The sequence below is a fragment of the Rhineura floridana genome, chromosome 4, assembly GCF_030035675.1.
Source record: "Rhineura floridana isolate rRhiFlo1 chromosome 4, rRhiFlo1.hap2, whole genome shotgun sequence".
NCBI lineage: Eukaryota > Metazoa > Chordata > Lepidosauria > Squamata > Rhineuridae > Rhineura > Rhineura floridana.
In genome coordinates this window covers 45,952,540-45,970,178 of record NC_084483.1, presented here as the reverse complement: position 1 = coordinate 45,970,178, position 17,639 = coordinate 45,952,540, and the positions used below count along the sequence as shown (strand labels likewise).

At 41.5% G+C, this 17,639-nt stretch overlaps 1 protein-coding gene across 1 annotated transcript in view; it reads left to right on the top strand.

The window, feature by feature from the left end:
• CSMD1 (CUB and Sushi multiple domains 1) overlaps positions 1 to 17,639 on the top strand; it is a 1,745,606-nt gene that overhangs the window by 1,554,632 nt on the left and 173,335 nt on the right. The window contains exons 42-43 of the mRNA XM_061622907.1: positions 5,812 to 6,000; positions 9,870 to 10,047. Of these exons, the coding sequence (XP_061478891.1) occupies positions 5,812 to 6,000; positions 9,870 to 10,047 (367 nt within the window). The remainder of the gene's footprint in view (positions 1 to 5,811; positions 6,001 to 9,869; positions 10,048 to 17,639) is intronic.

Sequence of the window (17,639 nt, the reverse complement as noted above, 5' to 3'; positions counted from 1 at the left end):
AACTCCCCCAGAGCATTCAGGAATCCAGTGGATTCCATTAGGCTCCGGGGGCGGACCATCTTAATCTGTCCACCACCCCTGCAGGGAAGGATTGGAGCCATAAGTCTAATCTTCACCAGGAAGTGATCTGACCATGACAATGGGGTGACATCCTCCCCCCATCTCCACCCCTTCCTCCATCTGGAGCAAAAACCAAGTCGAGGGTGTGTCCTGCCCTATGTGTTGGGCCAATAACAACTTGAGACAGCCCCATGGTCGTCATGGAGGCCATGAAGTCCCGAGCCAGAATACTAGAGGCAGCCTCAGCATGGACATTGAAATCACCCAGTACTATCGTTCTGGGATCCTCCAACACCACAGCCGAGAGGACCTCTGCCAGCTTGGTCACAGAAGCTGCTGGGCATCAGAGTGGATGGTACACCAGCAGCAACCCTAGTTTACTGTCTGCTCGGCGCAACACCAGGTGCAGGCCCTCACAGCCATTTCCAAGACAGAGTGGTTTTCTGGTGACAGAGATGGAAGTTCTGTAGACCACAGCAACTCCTCCCCCCTGTCCCTGTATCTTGTGCTGGTGCTGCACCGAGTATCCAGGTGGGTAAAGTTGGGTCAGATCAACTCCTCCCAGCTCACCCACCCAGGTCTCGGTAATGCACACCAAATCGGCACCTTCACCCACAATCAAGTCATGGATGAGAGTGGTCTTATTATGTACCGATCTGGCTGAAAACAAAAGAATGAAATTTAACAGGGATAAGCACAAAGGTATGCACCTAAGAAAAGGAATCCAAGTGCACATTTATAAAATGAGGGATACTTGGCTCAACGATACTGCATATTAGAAGGAATGTGAAGCTGAATATGAGCCAACAGTGTGATGTGGCTACAAAAAAGGCAAATGCTATTTTAGGCTGCATTAACAGAAGTATAGCTTCCAAATCATGTGAAGTACTCATTCCCCTCTATTCAGTAGTGGTTAGGCCTCATCTTAGATACTACATCCAGTTCTGGACACCACAGTTTAAGAAGGATGCAGACAAACTGGAACAGGTTCAGAGGAGGGCAGCAAGGGTGATCAGGGGGCTGGAAACAAAGCCCTTTGATGAGACACTGAAAAAAATGGGCATGTTTAGCCTTGAGAAGAGAAGACTGAAGGGAGATATGATAGCACTCTTCAAGGTTGTCACACAAAGGAGGGCCAGTATCTGTTTTTGATCATCCCAAAGTGCAGAACATGGATTAATGGGCTCAAGTTACAGAAAGCGAGATATTGACTGAATATCAGGGAACATTTCCTAACTGTTAGAGCAGTATGAAAATGGAACCAATTATCTAGGGAGTCTGTGAGCTCTCCAACACTGTATTCAAGAGGCAGCTGGACAGGCACCTGTCGGGTATGTTGTAAGTTCGATTCCTGCACTGAGCAGGTGAATGGACTAAATGACCTAATAGGCCCCTTCCAACTATGATTCTGTGATCATTCAGGAATAAAAAAACACTGTCACCAGATCAGTGAACAGTGGAAATGTTTTAGCTGGCCTGTGTATTTGCCTGATTAGAATGCATTATACAGCTACAAGAGTGGATGTATACTATAGTCAGCATGGATTTTTTGCATTCCACAATGTTAAATTGAAAATAACCCCCATGACATTCTGATCCTTCCCATAAGGTCATTTCAAAACAAACCTTACAAAACTTATAGTCATTAACTCAGAAATGCTTGCTTAACAACCCTCTAAATTTTCATGGCAATACACAAAACAGTCAGAGAGATTTGAGAGTTCAAAGTCTAAAAAGAGAGAGAAAAGGCAGACCCCTTTTGGACTTTCCTGTCAGAGTTCTCATAATCTGTTGAAATTAATTAAAAATCAGTCATGTTCACAGAGTACCTATAATCCTATTGACCTTGCTGCATACTCTGACCTTCATCTTCGGCAGTTTAAAAGTTTTTAAAAAATGCCTGGCTGATTTTTAATGAATTTAATGAATTTAGCATTGAACTGAATGATAATGTCGGACATGCTCAGTAAGAAGCAACTGTCAGTGTTCTAAAAGCCAGACTCCCAGCTGCTTGCCTTGCCTAATCAGGTGGCCACACCCACATCACACCTTTATTTCACTTTAGACAGTCATGGCTTCCCCCAAAGAATCCTGCGAAGTATAGTTTGTGAAGGGTGCTGAGAGAAGACTCCTATTCCCCTGACAGAGCTCCAGTGGCCAGAGTGATTTAACAGTCAGCCACTCTGATTGAAGGTCTGTGAAGGGAACAGGACATCTTCCTAGGAACTCTCAGAAAAGGAATTGTGTTTGCATTTCAACAAATGTGTAGGGCAGTACAATATCTCAGAAAGGAGGTCAGGTCTCCTGCTCCCCTGGTGCATTCACTATAGCTGCCCAATTTCCCTGCTTTTTAAAGTTTGATAGAAATATCTGTTAGCTATAGGTACATTCTTAAACCGCAAGGGTTTTTGCTTAATAGTGAATATATCTATACACATCTGAAACCAAATTCTTCATGTTCATGTAATAATGTCTTCTGAACATAAATGACTCCTGTGGGGGATAACTCTAAGTCCAGAGAGCCTCTTTTTCTTTGTGGCCCTGGTGCTATTCTCTAGAGAAGAGGCTATTGTTATTTTAGTAATTGTGGTCCAGAACCTAGCACATTCTGCCAAATACACAGGGGCACAGTGTAAGAACTTTGATAGCAGAGTTCCCATTGGAATTCTAGCCCAACCCTCAGGAAACACAGCCGTGAGCCTCAGGAAACTGCAGGGTTACAAGCAGGCGTGTAGCTGCACCTCTACAAGCGGGCACTTTTAAAAAAATGATAAAGAAGAAAAAAGTAAATGTTGCTCCTCCAGCTCTATGCTGAGGGCAGGTTTACCCCCCTCCCCAACATACCGTTTTGGCTAGAATATGAACTGTGGATCCTCTTTTGGATCAGGAAATGGCTAGGAAACCAAACGCAGAGTAGGAATAGATAGACAGTTCTCCCAATGGACAGATGAAGTGGAGTCCCCCAAGGACTGGTACTGGGACCTGTACTTTTTAACTTGTTCATAACCAATCTAGAGTTAGAGGTGACCAGTGAGGTGGCCAGGTTTGCTGATGATACTAAATTGTTCCGGGTTGTTAAAACAAAAATGTATTGTGAAGATTTCCAAAAGGGCCTCTCCAAACTGTGTGAATGGGTAGTAAAATTGCAAATGCAATTCAGTGTAAACAAGTGGAAAGTTATGCATATTGGGGGGAAATCTTATTTTCAAATATACATTCATGAGATCAGGACTGGCAGTGACTGACCAGGAAGGAGACCTTGGGGTCATAGTGGATTGCTTAATAAAGATGTCAGCTCAGTGCACAGCAGCTGTGAAAAAGGCAAATTCCATGCTTCGGTTTGTTAGGAAAGCTATTGAAAATTAAACTGCTGATATCATAGTGCTGTTGTACATATCTATGGTGAAACTGCATTTGGAATGCCATGTACAGTTTTGGTGGCCTCACCTCAAAAAGGATATTGTCGAATTGGAGAAGGTTCAGAAAAGGGCTATCAGAATAATCAAGGGGATGGTGTGACTCCCTTACTGGGCTTTTTTAGTTTTGAGAAAAGGTAAGAGGTGACATGATAGAAGTGTATAAAATTATGCATGGCATGGAGAGTGGATAAGGAAACGTTTTTCTCCCTGTCTCATAATATTAAAACTCGTGGACATCCAATGAAGCTGAATGTTGGAAGGTTAAGGACAGACAAAAGAAAGTACTTCCCACAGCACATAGTTAAACTATGGAATTCACTTCCTCAAGAGACAGTGATGGCCACCAACTTTGAGGACTTTAAAAGAGGATTAAACAAATTCATGGAGGATAAGTTTGTCAGTGGCTATTAGCCATGGTGGCTATGCCCTCCCTTCTCTTTCAGTGCTTCTGAATACCAGTTGCTTGAAACCATGGGAGGGGAGAGTGCTCTTGTGCTTAGGTCGTGCTTGTGGACTTCCCATAGGCATTTCGTTGGCCACTGTGAGTGTTGGACTGGATGATCCATCAGCCTGATCCAGCAGGCTCTTATGTTTTTATTGGAAGTCCATCCAACTGAAGGCCAGGCTACACACCTTTATAAGGTAGTTCCACCCTCTGTCCTGGACTGTTGGACCCATACTGCAATTCACCAACCCACCCATCCCAGTGCAACAGTATAGGAATTGCCAGTTGCTAAGCTTTAAGTAGGAATTTGTAGAATATTGGTTGATAGGCAACCTGGAGTGCCTTTGTTCGTACGCAGGTTGTGTCTTGCGTTAAGTCAACGGATGAAGTCATAGTTTGATATTCAATGGTAGACCTAGTCATAGTAGACCCACTGACATTAATAGACTTGACTAAGTTCATTTTAATGGGTCTACTCTGAGTAGAATTTTTTTGAATACAACCCATTATTTTCTTGGTCACAAATGGCAATTAGTGCAGGCAGTAATAGAGGTAAAGTACCCAGAGAATGAGGGGGTCACTTAACCAATAGTGCCAATGGGCCTTTTAAGTCCTGGACGCTTTAGCCTCTGAACACTGCCCAAGCAACCAGGGCTCCCTTGGCCTGCCTTTACAGCGGGCAGGTAATGAAAGCGGCAGATCAGCAAGATCTTTGGCTTGGTGCATTCAGCCATGGTGCATTCCTCAACATCACCCAGTAGTTTCCTCAAGTTGTAGGATGTTAACATTTGGCTCATATAGGTTTGGTTTTGTTTGTTCAAGATCGTTGTTACAGTTTATTTTTTAACAAAATTTATATATTGCTTGATTATAACAAAACCTCTAAGTGGTTTACATTAAAATTATCAATAAAACAGTTGAAAACAAGTAATTTAAAACATTTAAAATACAATTAAAATTAGCAGTAAATTAAAAAGAGATTAAAACACATCAGCATCTATGTGTCTAGACAGGCTTGCCTAAACATAAACGTTTTAAGCAGGCACTGAAAAGAATGCAGCGAAGCCAGGTGTCAGTAGGCACAGATTTCCACAGTGTAGGTGCTGCGATACTAAAAGAACAATTTCTTATAAGTGCAGATAAGTATTATGTGTCACTGTAATAGAGCCAATTTTGCAGATTGGAGCAGTCAAGCAGGCATTGTGATCATGCAAGTAAACTGGTCTCAGGCAATAAAGGGAAGGCTGTTTGATGCTACTTGTTGTGATGTAGAACCCTGATCATACAGGGTCCCCCCCGTGGGGATTCTCTCACAAAATGTTTGTAGTGTTTTGTCCCTTGTTTGCCACCCTAGGCTCCTTTTGGGAAGAAGGGTGGGGTAGAGCTTTAATAGCACTAATTGATTATTTATAATGATGATTATGATAATACGGGCAGTGGTGGGTGAGGCTAACTGGTGTGCAGTAGCAGAGGTGGGCTAGCAGGTGCAATCTTAGTTGCCTCCTGTACACAGTTACAGATACATGGAGGGGGAATGCCTGACTACAGCTATTAACAACCCATTCCTGTGGGAATATGTCACTTGCAGTTGTTGTAATCACGGTTGACCAATTCTGCTTACATTTATTCAAGAGAAAATAGAGAGTAAGTCAATGCATCATCAAATATTCAAATGACAAGGTATTTCGTATTCAATGCATATGTCATGTGAATTCATCATGTTGTAATTAAATGAACACTTCCTGTTTTTCCCAAGCTTTATTTGTTGTCTTATTTTGTATATTCTAATAGTCTGACATAAATATAGCAAATTTTTAAAAAAATCCTGTTATTTTTTTTTTAAAAAGTGAGAACATTGTATTTTACCTTTTTCTCTTTCTTTTCCAGCATACGAATTACAAAATTGCCCAGATCCCCCACCATTTTTCAATGGATATATAATTAATTCAGATTACAGTGTGGGCCAGTCAATATCTTTTGAGTGTTATCCTGGATATGTATTGATTGGTCATTCTGTTCTCACTTGCCACCATGGGATTAACCGGAACTGGAACTATCCCTTTCCAAAATGTGAAGGTAAATGTTGCTAACTGTAATTATATTTGAGTCCTAGTATTCTGCCACCATTATATAATCAAAGAGACAAGAGATGGCAAATTACAGAATTTTTTTTTGGTATTACCCACTAATAGAGATGTTGCAAAACTCCACACCACTTTGATTCATAATTGAGTTCAACAAACCATAGCAAATAACTTGGCTTATTCTGCTTACATGTTGAACTCCAGAACTCCATCACACCCCCAGATGACATAATTAGCCAAACTCCCATTCCTTTTCTGTCCTCTTGCATTCCCCCATCAGTCTCCAAATCCCCTTACTTTCACCTACTCACTCATGTCTGTAGCACATGTAAATGTAGTTTTCTCAGGCCTATCAGTGTCCACAGGACTTCCAGTAGTTATTGGTATCCTTTGGGAAAGTATGTTTTCCAAGGCTCCTGCCATCTGGGATATTGCCAGAGCCAGAGCAGCACTTCAGGTGCCAGAGAGAGAGAGTGAAAGAGACTTTCCCTTCCTTCCTCTCACCTACTGCCAGGTAACCAGACTGAAGAAAGGGGAGGTGATTTGGAGGCTGTCAGGAGGAAGGGGGAGGAATTGACAAGCATTATGAACTGCCAGAGTTTGTAATCCAAGCCTTGAAACAAAGAACGTTAGTGTTATGTCTATTAAATAAAATGTAGAATTGCAGTTTTTTAAAAAACTTCATGAATTGTTGGTTCTGAGAGTCATAATAGGCAACCCATTTTGGAGATCCATGACCAGATCTCCCACTTATCCCCCCTCCCCCAACAAAACTTACAAACACTTTAAAAATCTGTAAAATACATTGGAATGGGAGCTATAATGCCACCTAGGCAGTGAATGTTAACCCTTCCCCCCTCCAGTGTTTTCTCTGTATGTTTTTTCTATATAGGGCAAATAACAGATTGTGGAGAGCAATTTAGATCAGGAAAATGGCCCAGAGGGAAACTAGTTCCCATGCATGTATCCCCAAATAGTTGAGGAACTGCATGTGCAAATTTGTCTTAAGCACAGAGTCCCCCTCTCTCATCCAAAAGCCAGTGCTACACACAGAGACCTTTTCAGTAAATGTAAAAATCCCACTGCTCTGCTGATTGGAAGAGGGAACTGGAGGCTTGATTCAATCCCCCTGCTCCCCCTTTCCCATGAAACAAATGATCTACAGGATTTTAGCAGTTTTCAGAGGATGTCTTTGCACATGCTTCTTTGTATTGGAGTTCCTATGTTCAATTGATTGTCTGCAGTAGTAATTCAGATATCTTTCATAATTCACAATGTTCGTTGACCTGCTTCATGCACCTGCATATACAAATTTAGAAAGCTAAACTATGCCTCCTTATTTATATTTTAAATTTAGTTTATAACTCAGCCACTTACATTTCAATTCTGTTACTCTGAATTACCTCAAATTACTTTGAAATTTCACACATTATACATAGAGGAAAAGAGTAAATTATTATGTGCCTTGCCTAGAATTTAAATTAATTATACTGAAATGCTATAATTAAAATAACTTTCTAACATCCGTAAATGGATATCCTTAACAAAAGCAAAACAACAAAAATGACCAATATCATCTCCCTTTGTCATGCAAAAGAGCCAGATGGGAACCTGCAGACTAAATTACATCATGCCTAGACATCTACATAAAACAAATCAAATGAAATGTAACTTTTTCAAGGACACCAGTAGTGGATATGTTATCTGCAATGTGTTTTTTAAATCTATGAATAAAATGATTTACTGCTTACTTCCTAAAACAAACCAACTTATTTATTTTATGTATTTATTTGAAATATTTGTATCCTGCTTACAGTGTTATTTATATAGATCTCTGTCCCTCATGTATGCATTTTAGGAATTGTGGTGCTTTCATACTTAATATCAAATTTCAAATGTATTCACTGAGGGAACCATTTTCTTGAATCTAGAGAAACTTAGCAAGCAAAACATTGTCATATACTTAACATCTGCAAATTTTCCTTTGAGCTGTATTGCATTTTGGCATATAACATCAATCAGCTTTAGGTCAGATTCTTAATGAGCAGAAAGCTACTACTTCCCCATATTAAAAGCAATGTTTCAGTAGTTTTGGTTAAAAGTTCACCTTACATGGTCCAAACTGCATGCTTACGGAATAGAAAGTAAACATTTTATATTCCAAACATAAGGAAGCATAGTAGGACATATTTCCTGCTTCTTTCCCATCTCTTAGCAGTCAAGACCTATGAAAGAGAGAAAGAGAAAGATGGTACTGTAGTGAAAATGGGAAGTGATGGGAAGGGATCTGGGACTACCATGATCGCAAGGGAGTGGAAAGTGACCTTATAGGGCAGAAGAAGATGTTACCCAGTTCATACTTTTTTGAAGGAATGTCCTTTTTTGGTGGTGGAGTGAGCTCACCTCCATCATGGTGGTAATGTTAATTGTGAATAAGGCACTTCGTGCAAATAGCCAATAACTCAACAACACAGCTCACATGACTCTTTTTTCTTTCTTTGAGGCGTAATAATCATATGATTAATCACATGCCTCTGTACAATTGGATGCATTTCCAGCTGGAAATAAATCAGTCAAAGATGTTTAGTTTGATGAAAAGGAAGAATACTGTGTTTTGAATCTATTTATGCTGCTAAAAAGACTCTTCTGATGCTACAGAGCAGCCCATGGACCAAGGCAGCATGGACAGTTCTTCGTGAGCAATGTGCTCTGACAAGCCTCTCTCTCCAGTTCAGCTTTCCTAAGCTTTTTCCTTTTTGGAAAACTAGAGTAAAGAGCCAAAGCCTGATGATAGGTATTCCTTCTGCCTTCCATGGCTTCTCAGCTGCTGCCATTGGGCTGTCAAGGTGCTGCGAGAGGCTCTCGTTTCCTCAAGCCCAGGGGAAGGCACATGTGAGGGATCTGGTTCTGGTTCTATGGGCCCTGGTGCCATGACATCTGGTTTAGTGGGCTTGTGCCTGTCAGCCCCTCATTCAGTGCTTCTTTGGTCACCGGCACCAGACTCAGAGCCAGGAAGCCAATCTGAACCCTTAGCTAATGGCACAGTAGCCACCAACTCAATGTCCTGGTCACTGCTGGACTCTGGGATTGTGATAGTGTCATGTGCTGAAACCTGTGGATATGTTTTTTAAAAAATAATATCTCAGTGCATATATCCTACTCACACACCTCATTCATGCTCACACCACATTTAAACTACTCATATTCCCCATTAAGCCTTCCCTTTATCTCTTATGGATTACCTTTTTTTCAGCTCTTCCTAGGATTTAAATTGATACCTCTTCCACAACTGTATAAACTCAATCTGCTTTAAAAGCTTGTGCAGAAGCTGGATTTGATCTATCTAGAAGACTAATAGGAACCTTTGGAACATCCCTGTCATGTTGCAGTGAAAGGAAGAAAACACTCCTTTTCTTCTTTCGTTGCCCCAACCTTTTCCTCACTTTGGCAAAGAATGTGGCAGGAGAAAGGAAAAAAAACTTTATTTGCCCCTTTGGAGGCATGTGTAAGGAAAATTGAGCGAGGAAACATTGTCCCTTCAATTTCTTACCATGCTTACCTTGCCACTCTCTCATCAGGTTCCTTTAAGTGCTGTCAGAATATTGTTCTTTGCTCTTTGGAGACGGTGGTCATCTGCCCTCAGTGCAAGCTGTCTGTGACACAACAGTATGCTACCCGCCGCTGTGGTTCCCCCCCCATTTTTATATATAAAAAACTGTATAAGCTTATCACTGAAAGGTAATCAGCCATGTAACTTTGTTTTCTTGGAGACTTGAATGATTGTTTTAAACTCATCAAATTGCTGTTATGTCTTTAATAAGGCAGCCTATCTTTTAACATTTAAATTCTTCTCCTTTTCAGCTCCTTGTGGCTACAATGTAACATCTCAGAATGGTACTGTGTACTCCCCAGGATTTCCAGATGAATATCCAAATTCAAAAGATTGTACATGGCTTATTACTGTACCCCAGGGCCATGGAATCTATATTAATTTTACCTTACTCCAAACAGAACTAGTGAATGACTACATTGCAGTTTGGTATGTTAAATTTTATTACAATGCAGACTGATATTTTATTTATCTGTATTTTATCTCCTTTTACCAAAATTTGTGCAATTGATGGTATGCATGTGTATATGTGGGCTGAGCAGATTTTGTTGAATAGCAAGTTTCTATCCTGCTTGGCAAACCACTTTTGAAATGCAGGGAGATTTCAGAAGCCGATTATGAGAAGTCATCTCGTCAAAAGTTCAGTTTTGATTGGGGAGCATTTCCCACATGAATTCCCTCCCCACATGAAGTTACTTGCAAAGAGGATTACATCATGTTTTGTGGTCATCAGTACACAGATGACACTTGTTCTGTTGAAGTTTTCCATAGTTGTCCAGGGAGGCTAAACTGACGCTTGGAGGTGCTCGTGAACAATCAATTGAAGTTTAATCAAGAGAAGACAGAGGTCTTCTTGGTCAGTAAAACTGCTGACCCAGGGATAGGGATTTAACATGTTGAATGAAATAGCACTTGCCTTAAAGCACAATTTATTGTTTGGAAGTGCTTCTAGCCTTGCCCTTGCCCTTATCCCTGAATGCTCAGATGGTGCTGTGCCCAGCTTAGGCAGGTGGACCAATTATTTCTGTTTCAGTATTTGCAGATCTGGCCATAGTAAACCATATCCTATTTACATCATATCGGGATGACTGCAATGTGCTCTACTTATGGCTGCCTTTGAAAAGGCATCAAAAACTTCAGTTGGTCCAAAATGAGGCCACCAAGTTGATAATTGGAGCTGTTCTTAATTGTTTTAACAATTTTTGTGTTTTTAAAAAAGAATCATTTTTAATTAACTGTTTATAACTGCCTTGAAGTCTTTTAGGGAAATGTTAGGGTAAAAATGTGTTTAATAATAAAAATATGGATACCCTCCCTGAATAGCATTTGGAAAAGCTATGGGATCCAATTTGTACCACATCTGAGTAGTGTAGGAGCTGCTAAAGTATAGCTGCTTCTAATGCTATTCTGATAGGAAGTAATTAGGTGGGTGGACCAAAAGATATGGTTACTTCGCACACCAGCTCTGCTACCTAATGACTTTCTGTTTGAGCATGCTTTCACATATGGGGCAAGATAGGTGTCCATAATGCTTTATTGGATCTGAAAATAAATTTATGGGATTTTTTTTTAATTTTCATATTAATGTTATACCTGGCCCCAGCTGACTGGATAGAAATGGGCTATGCAGTCAAACAGATATTCATTGCATAATTTTATATGCCTAACCAGAGATTATCAAAATGCCACATGTTGTTTTCTTAGCAATTTAAATGAACAATGCTTTCAGTTGTGGGGGGAACCACTGGGGCAGTGATTATCCCAGAGGCAAATGTTTTCCCATCCATCTGCCAACCCAAACGTTGAGTCCTAGAAATGCCACTGCCATTTAGAGATGCATGCTTAGGGAAAAATGTGTTGAATTTTTCAGACCTCTGTTTTCTCACAATACACATTTTGGGAAGGATTATGTAGCAGATAGACTAGTCAGCCTTTGAACTGCGTAATGCCTTTTTCTTGAGTTTGTATGAAAAAGATTAAAACCACCGGGAGGGTCTAAACAGCGTATGTCTTTTGCACTAAAATTCTGTTGATCTTGTTGGTACAGAACTGTTCTTTAAAGTGACATCTTAATGTCTGCTCCGCAGAGAGACCTCACTGACCAAACCAGCTTTTTCATTAATAAAGGCATTAGTAACGTTCTGTTAATGTTTTCAAGTGGACTACAAAAGTCCCAGGTGCCTGGTAGTCCAGATGCTTAATTGTATGAACCTAGTGCCTAATCATTTGAAATGTTGCCAGATTTTGTGTGGCAATGTAAAACAATAGAATTTTAATATAAAATTTATGGAAAATCAGTAATTGAACTAACTGAAATGGTGGCACAAATTGTTATAGTTTGGCTGATAGTAATGGAGTCCTTTAAAATATGATAGCTGAACATAAGAATTATGTAATAATTTAAAAATGATTTAGGAAGGAAAATAAATTTATGACATTTCTGGAAAAATGTATGCTCATTCACTCTGATCTAGCAAAGGTGGTAAGGAGGTTTTGTTCATGCATGTAAGCATATTTCTGAGCAGATATCAGGAACTGTGGGCATAAATTAGATGCACACCAAAATGCATGTATGGGATGTCATGTATGCCATCCTTGAGCAGGGTCCATGTTTATCCTCTCTGTATTCTCATTCTCTTGTGCATATAAGATGATCTCAGGTGGAACTTGAGCTGCGACTTGTGATTGAAAGCAGAAAAGGGCACTGTTCAATTTTGCAGAATTTTCTAGTTTATTTATTTAATTTATTTATTGCATTTGAATACCGCCCCGTAGCTGAAGCTCTCTGGGTGGTTTACAACAATTAAAAACATTAGTTCCCCCTTGCTGTGTAGGATCAGTTCTTTTTTCTGCCTTTACCTAGTATGGTTGTGTTTGCACTTTCTGCTCATTACTTTGGTTCAGGCCTGTATTTTAATGTTATTCCCAGACTTCTATCTTTACTATTTAGTCTCCTTTGACTGTATTCCTTATTCTTCTGTCTGATTTCCTTTAAAAAAGTACATGTTTTCTTCCTGTCAGCATTTTTACGGCCACTAAATTTTTCCTGATCTTTCTCCCCTTGGGTAAGAAGACACCTCCACTTTTATTTTTTTACGTTGGCATCCCCTCTCATAAGAACATAAGAAGAGCCTGCTGGATCAGGCCAGTGGCCCATCTAGTCCAGCATCCTGTTCTCACAGTGGCCAACCAGGTGCCTGGGGGAAGCCCGCAAGCAGGACCCGAGTGCAAGAACACTCTCCCCTCCTGAGGCTTCTGGCAACTGGTTTTCAGAAGCATGCTGCCTCTGACTTAGGGTGGCAGAGCACAGCCATCACAGCTAGTAGCCATTGATAGCCCTGTCCTCCATAAATTTGTCTAATCTTCTTTTAAAGCCATCCAAGCTGGCGGCCATTACTGCATCTTGTGGGAGCAAATTCCATAGTTTAACTATGCGCTGAGTAAAGAAGTACTTCCTTTTGTCTGTCCTGAATCTTCCAACATTCAGCTTCTTTGAATGTCCACGAGTTCTAGTATTATGAGAGAGGGAGAAGAACTTTTCTCTATCCACTTTCTCAATGCCATGCATAATTTTATACACTTCTATCATGTCTCCTCTGACCCGCCTTTTCTCTCAACTAAAAAGCCCCAAATGCTGCAACCTTTCCTCATAAGGGAGTCTCTCTATCCCCTTGATCATTCTGGTTGCCCTCTTCTGAACCTTTTCCAACTCTATAATATCCTTTTTGAGATGAAGCGACCAGAACTGTACACAGTATTCCAAATGCGGCCGCACCATAGATTTATACAACAGCATTATGATATCGGCTGTTTTATTTTCAATACCTTTCCTAATTATCGCTAGCATGGAATTTGCCTTTTTCACAGCTGCCGCACACTGGGTCGACATTTTCATTGTGCTGTCCACTACAACCCCGAGGTCTCTCTCCTGGTCGGTCACTGCCAGTTCAGACCCCATTAGCGTATATGTGAAATTCAGATTTTTTGCTCCAATATGCATAATTTTACACTTGTTCATATTGAATTGCATTTGCCATTTTCCCGCCCATTCACTCAGTTTGGAGAGGTCTTTTTGGAGCTCTTTGCAATCCCTTTTTGTTTTAACAACCCTGAACAATTTAGTGTCGTCAGCAAACTTGGCCACTTCACTGCTCACTCCTAATTCTAGGTCATTAATGAACAAATTGAAAAGTACAGGTCCCAATACCGATCCTTGAGGGACTCCACTTTCTACAGCCCTCCATTGGGAGAACTGTCCGTTTATTCCTACTGTCTGCTTTCTGCTTCTTAACCAATTCCTTATCCACAAGAGGACCTCTCCTCTTATTCCATGACTGCTAAGCTTCCTCAGAAGTCTTTGGTGAGGTACCTTGTCAAACGCTTTTTGAAAGTCTAAGTACACTATGTCCACTGGATCACCTCTATCTATATGCTTGTTGACACTCTCAAAGAATTCTAATAGGTTACTGAGACAGGACTTTCCCTTGCAGAAGCCATGCTGGCTCTGCTTCAGCAAGGTTTGTTCTTCTATGTGCTTAGTTAATCTAGCTTTAATAATACTTTCTACCAGTTTCCCAGGGACAGAAGTTAAGCTAACTGGCCTGTAATTTCCGGGATCCCCTCTGGATCCCTTTTTGAATATTGGCGTTACATTTGCCACTTTCCAGTCCTCAGGCACGGAGGAGGACCCGAGGGACAAGTTACATATTTTAGTTAGCAGATCAGCAATTTCACATTTGAGTTTTTTGAGAACTCTCAGGTGGATGCCATCCGGGCCCGGTGATTTGTCAGTTTTTATATTGTCCATTAAACCTAGAACTTCCTCTCTCGTTACCACTATTTGTCTCAGTTCCTCAGAATCCCTTCCTGCAAATGTTAGTTCAGGTTCAGGGATCTGCCCTATATCTTCCACAGTGAAGACAGATGCAAAGAATTCATTTAGCTTCTCTGCAATCTCCTTGTCGTTCTTTAGTACACCTTTGACTCCCTTATCATCCAAGGGTCCAGTCGCCTCCCTAGATGGTCTCCTGCTTTGAATGTATTTATAGAATATTTGTTGTTGGTTTTTATGTTCTTAGCAATGTGCTCCTCAAATTCTTTTTTAGCATCCCATATTGTCTTCTTGCATTTCTTTTGCCAGAGTTTGTGTTCTTTTTTATTTTCTTCATTCGGACAAGAGTTCCATTTTCTGAAGGAAGACTTTTTGGCTCTAAGAGCTTCCTTGACTTTGCTCGTTAACCATGCTGGCATCTTCTTGGCCCTGGCGGTACCTTTTCTGATCTGCGGTATGCACTCCAGTTGAGCTTCTAATATAGTGTTTTTAAACAACTTCCAAGCATTTTCGAGTGATGTGACCCTCTGGACTTTGTTTTTCAGCTTTCTTTTTACCAATCCCCTCATTTTTGTGAAGTTTCCTCTTTTGAAGTCAAATGTCACCGTGTTGGATTTTCTTGGCAATTGGCCAGTTACATGTATGTTTAATTTAATAGCACTGTGGTCACTGCTCCCAATCGGTTCAACAACACTTACATCTCGCACCAGGTCCCAGTCCCCACTGAGGATTAAGTCCAGGGTTGCCGTCCCTCTGGTCGGTTCCATGACCAACTGGTCTAGGGAATAGTCATTTAGAATATCTAGAAACTTTGCTTCTTTGTCATGACTGGAACACATATGCGGCCAGTCTATGTCCGGGTAGTTGAAGTCACCCATTACTACCACATTTCCTAGTTTGGATGCTTCCTCAATTTCATATCTCATCTCAAGGTCTCCCTGAGCATTTTGATCAGGGGGACGATAGATCGTTCCCGGTATTAATTCCTCCTGGGGCATGGTATCACCACCCACAACGATTCTGTGGAGGAGTCTGCCTCTTTTGGGGTTTCGAGCTTGCTGGATTCAATGCCTTCTTTCACGTCTAGAGCGACTCCGTCACCAATACGTCCTTCCCTGTCCTTCCGATATAGTTTATATCCAGGGATAACTGTATCCCACTGGTTTTCTCCATTCCACCAGGTCTCCGTTATGCTCACTATATCAATGCTCTCCTCTAAGACCAAGCACTCCAGTTCTCCCATCTTGGTTCGGAGGCTCCTAGCATTAGTGTACAGGCACTTGTAAGCAGTGTCTCTCTTCAAGTGTCTTTGGCACTTGTGGTTTGGCCTGTGGTAATTTTGCTCTTCTGAATTTATATCCTGTGCCCCTGCTCTCACAATGCCTACTTCTAGGCCTACCCCTTTTAAAATTTCATCATTTCTTTGGTTTTTATCCCAGGGGGGAGGTCTATTCCGAACCGGACTTTTCTCAGCTCCTGTCGGGTTTCCCCCCTCAGTCAGTTTAAAAGCTGCTCTGCTACCTTTTTAATTTTAAGTGCCAGCAGTCTGGTTCCATTCTGGTTCAAGTGGAGCCCGTCCCTTTTGTACAGGCCCAGCTTGTCCCAAAATGTTCCCCAGTGCCTAACAAATCCAAACCCTTCCACACGACACCATTGTCTCATCCACTTTTTAACCTTCATTATCAGCAACCCCCTCCTCCATTTTTGTTTAGTCTTCATCCTTGGCAGCCCACCCACTTCAAGCCTGTTCTTTCTCTAATCAATTAAACCCACCACCATCCCTCTAAGCCCATCAGTGTTCAGTTTACTGCTTGTGTGCTGTGGGAGAGCATAAGGGAAAATCGATGGTGTCTGCCAAGAATTCCCAGCTGGTACCACCACCACTTCCTGCCACAATAGCTTCATCTGTGTGTTAGTTCAACAGAGCCTGATGGTGACAGTAGCTAGCACCAACCTCTCTTCCTACTGGCCAGAGGGTGCTTCGGTGCCTACTTTAATGGTGGGCAGGGAGATTTTCATACCGAATCTTTGTTCTCGTCAGTCCACCCCCCTCCAGCATGTCTCATGACAATGAGGCCATGTCACTCATCCTTCCCAGTGAATGGAGTCACCTTGGAGGAGGTGTAGGGGGAAGGTGCTCTGGAAGTTAGTACTGGACCTGGGGAAGGATTACAGCACTTAATGCACAGGTCCTTAGAGCAGAGGAACAGTTATCTGGAAGGGAGATAGTTCTTTATAGACCTTAGGACAATTATTTTTCATCTCAGGTCTTCTCCTGAGGACTTCAGGGGTCTTTCAGTACTGATCTAGAGTTCAGCCCCAACACCACATTGTTTATTCCTCTTCTTTAGCTGGGCTCCAGCCTATAGGGCAAAAACTGGATCCTGCTGTTCAGTCTCAATTGTTATCCCAACCTCCTTCTCAGATTACAATTATCTTCTCTCATGTTGCAGCAGCTGAAAGAAGTGTTATTGGGTGAGCTATCTAAGGATCTGGCTTCCACATTTCATATTTCACCTCATGCCTTGCAACATCCTCCTGCTGTGCCAAGTTCCACTTCAGTACCAAACCAGCCACATTCCTCACAACAACAGAGCACTCCTTCTATTACCCAGCATACTCCCCAGACTCAGGTACCTACTACGTATCCTCCCCACACCTCTCCTGACCACCACAATATTCATAGAGGATGGGCAAGAGGTTTGCACTCTAATCAAGCCAGAAGGGTGTTGGAATTGCGGCTTGCCTGTCAGGGCAATGTCACTGTGTATAACAGGAATGAATAGAGACAGTACACTAGAAGTGGTGAAGATGAATCTTTTACTGATTCAATAGTCATTTGCAGATACACGGATACACGAGCTTCTCTCTCCTTCACATACATCAAATGCACCCCCCACACCCTGAGCTGTTTCCATGGTAGTTTTATAGCCTTGGCAGCTTTCCTGCCCAGCCACCTGCAGCCTTCGGTCTGCTCTCTGTCCTTGAGCCCCAGAGTGTGCTTTTTAACCCTGTCCATGTCTTTTTGGAATACGTGTACTTCACAGCACCCAACAAAGGGAACCTGCAGACACAGGTGAGGATCCCGATTTGATTATTTTGTATGAGGAGGAATGGAGTGGGGAATCTGAATCCAAAGAAGTTGTTTCAACTCATCTCTTCTAGGATTTCTACTATCTCACTTTACTAT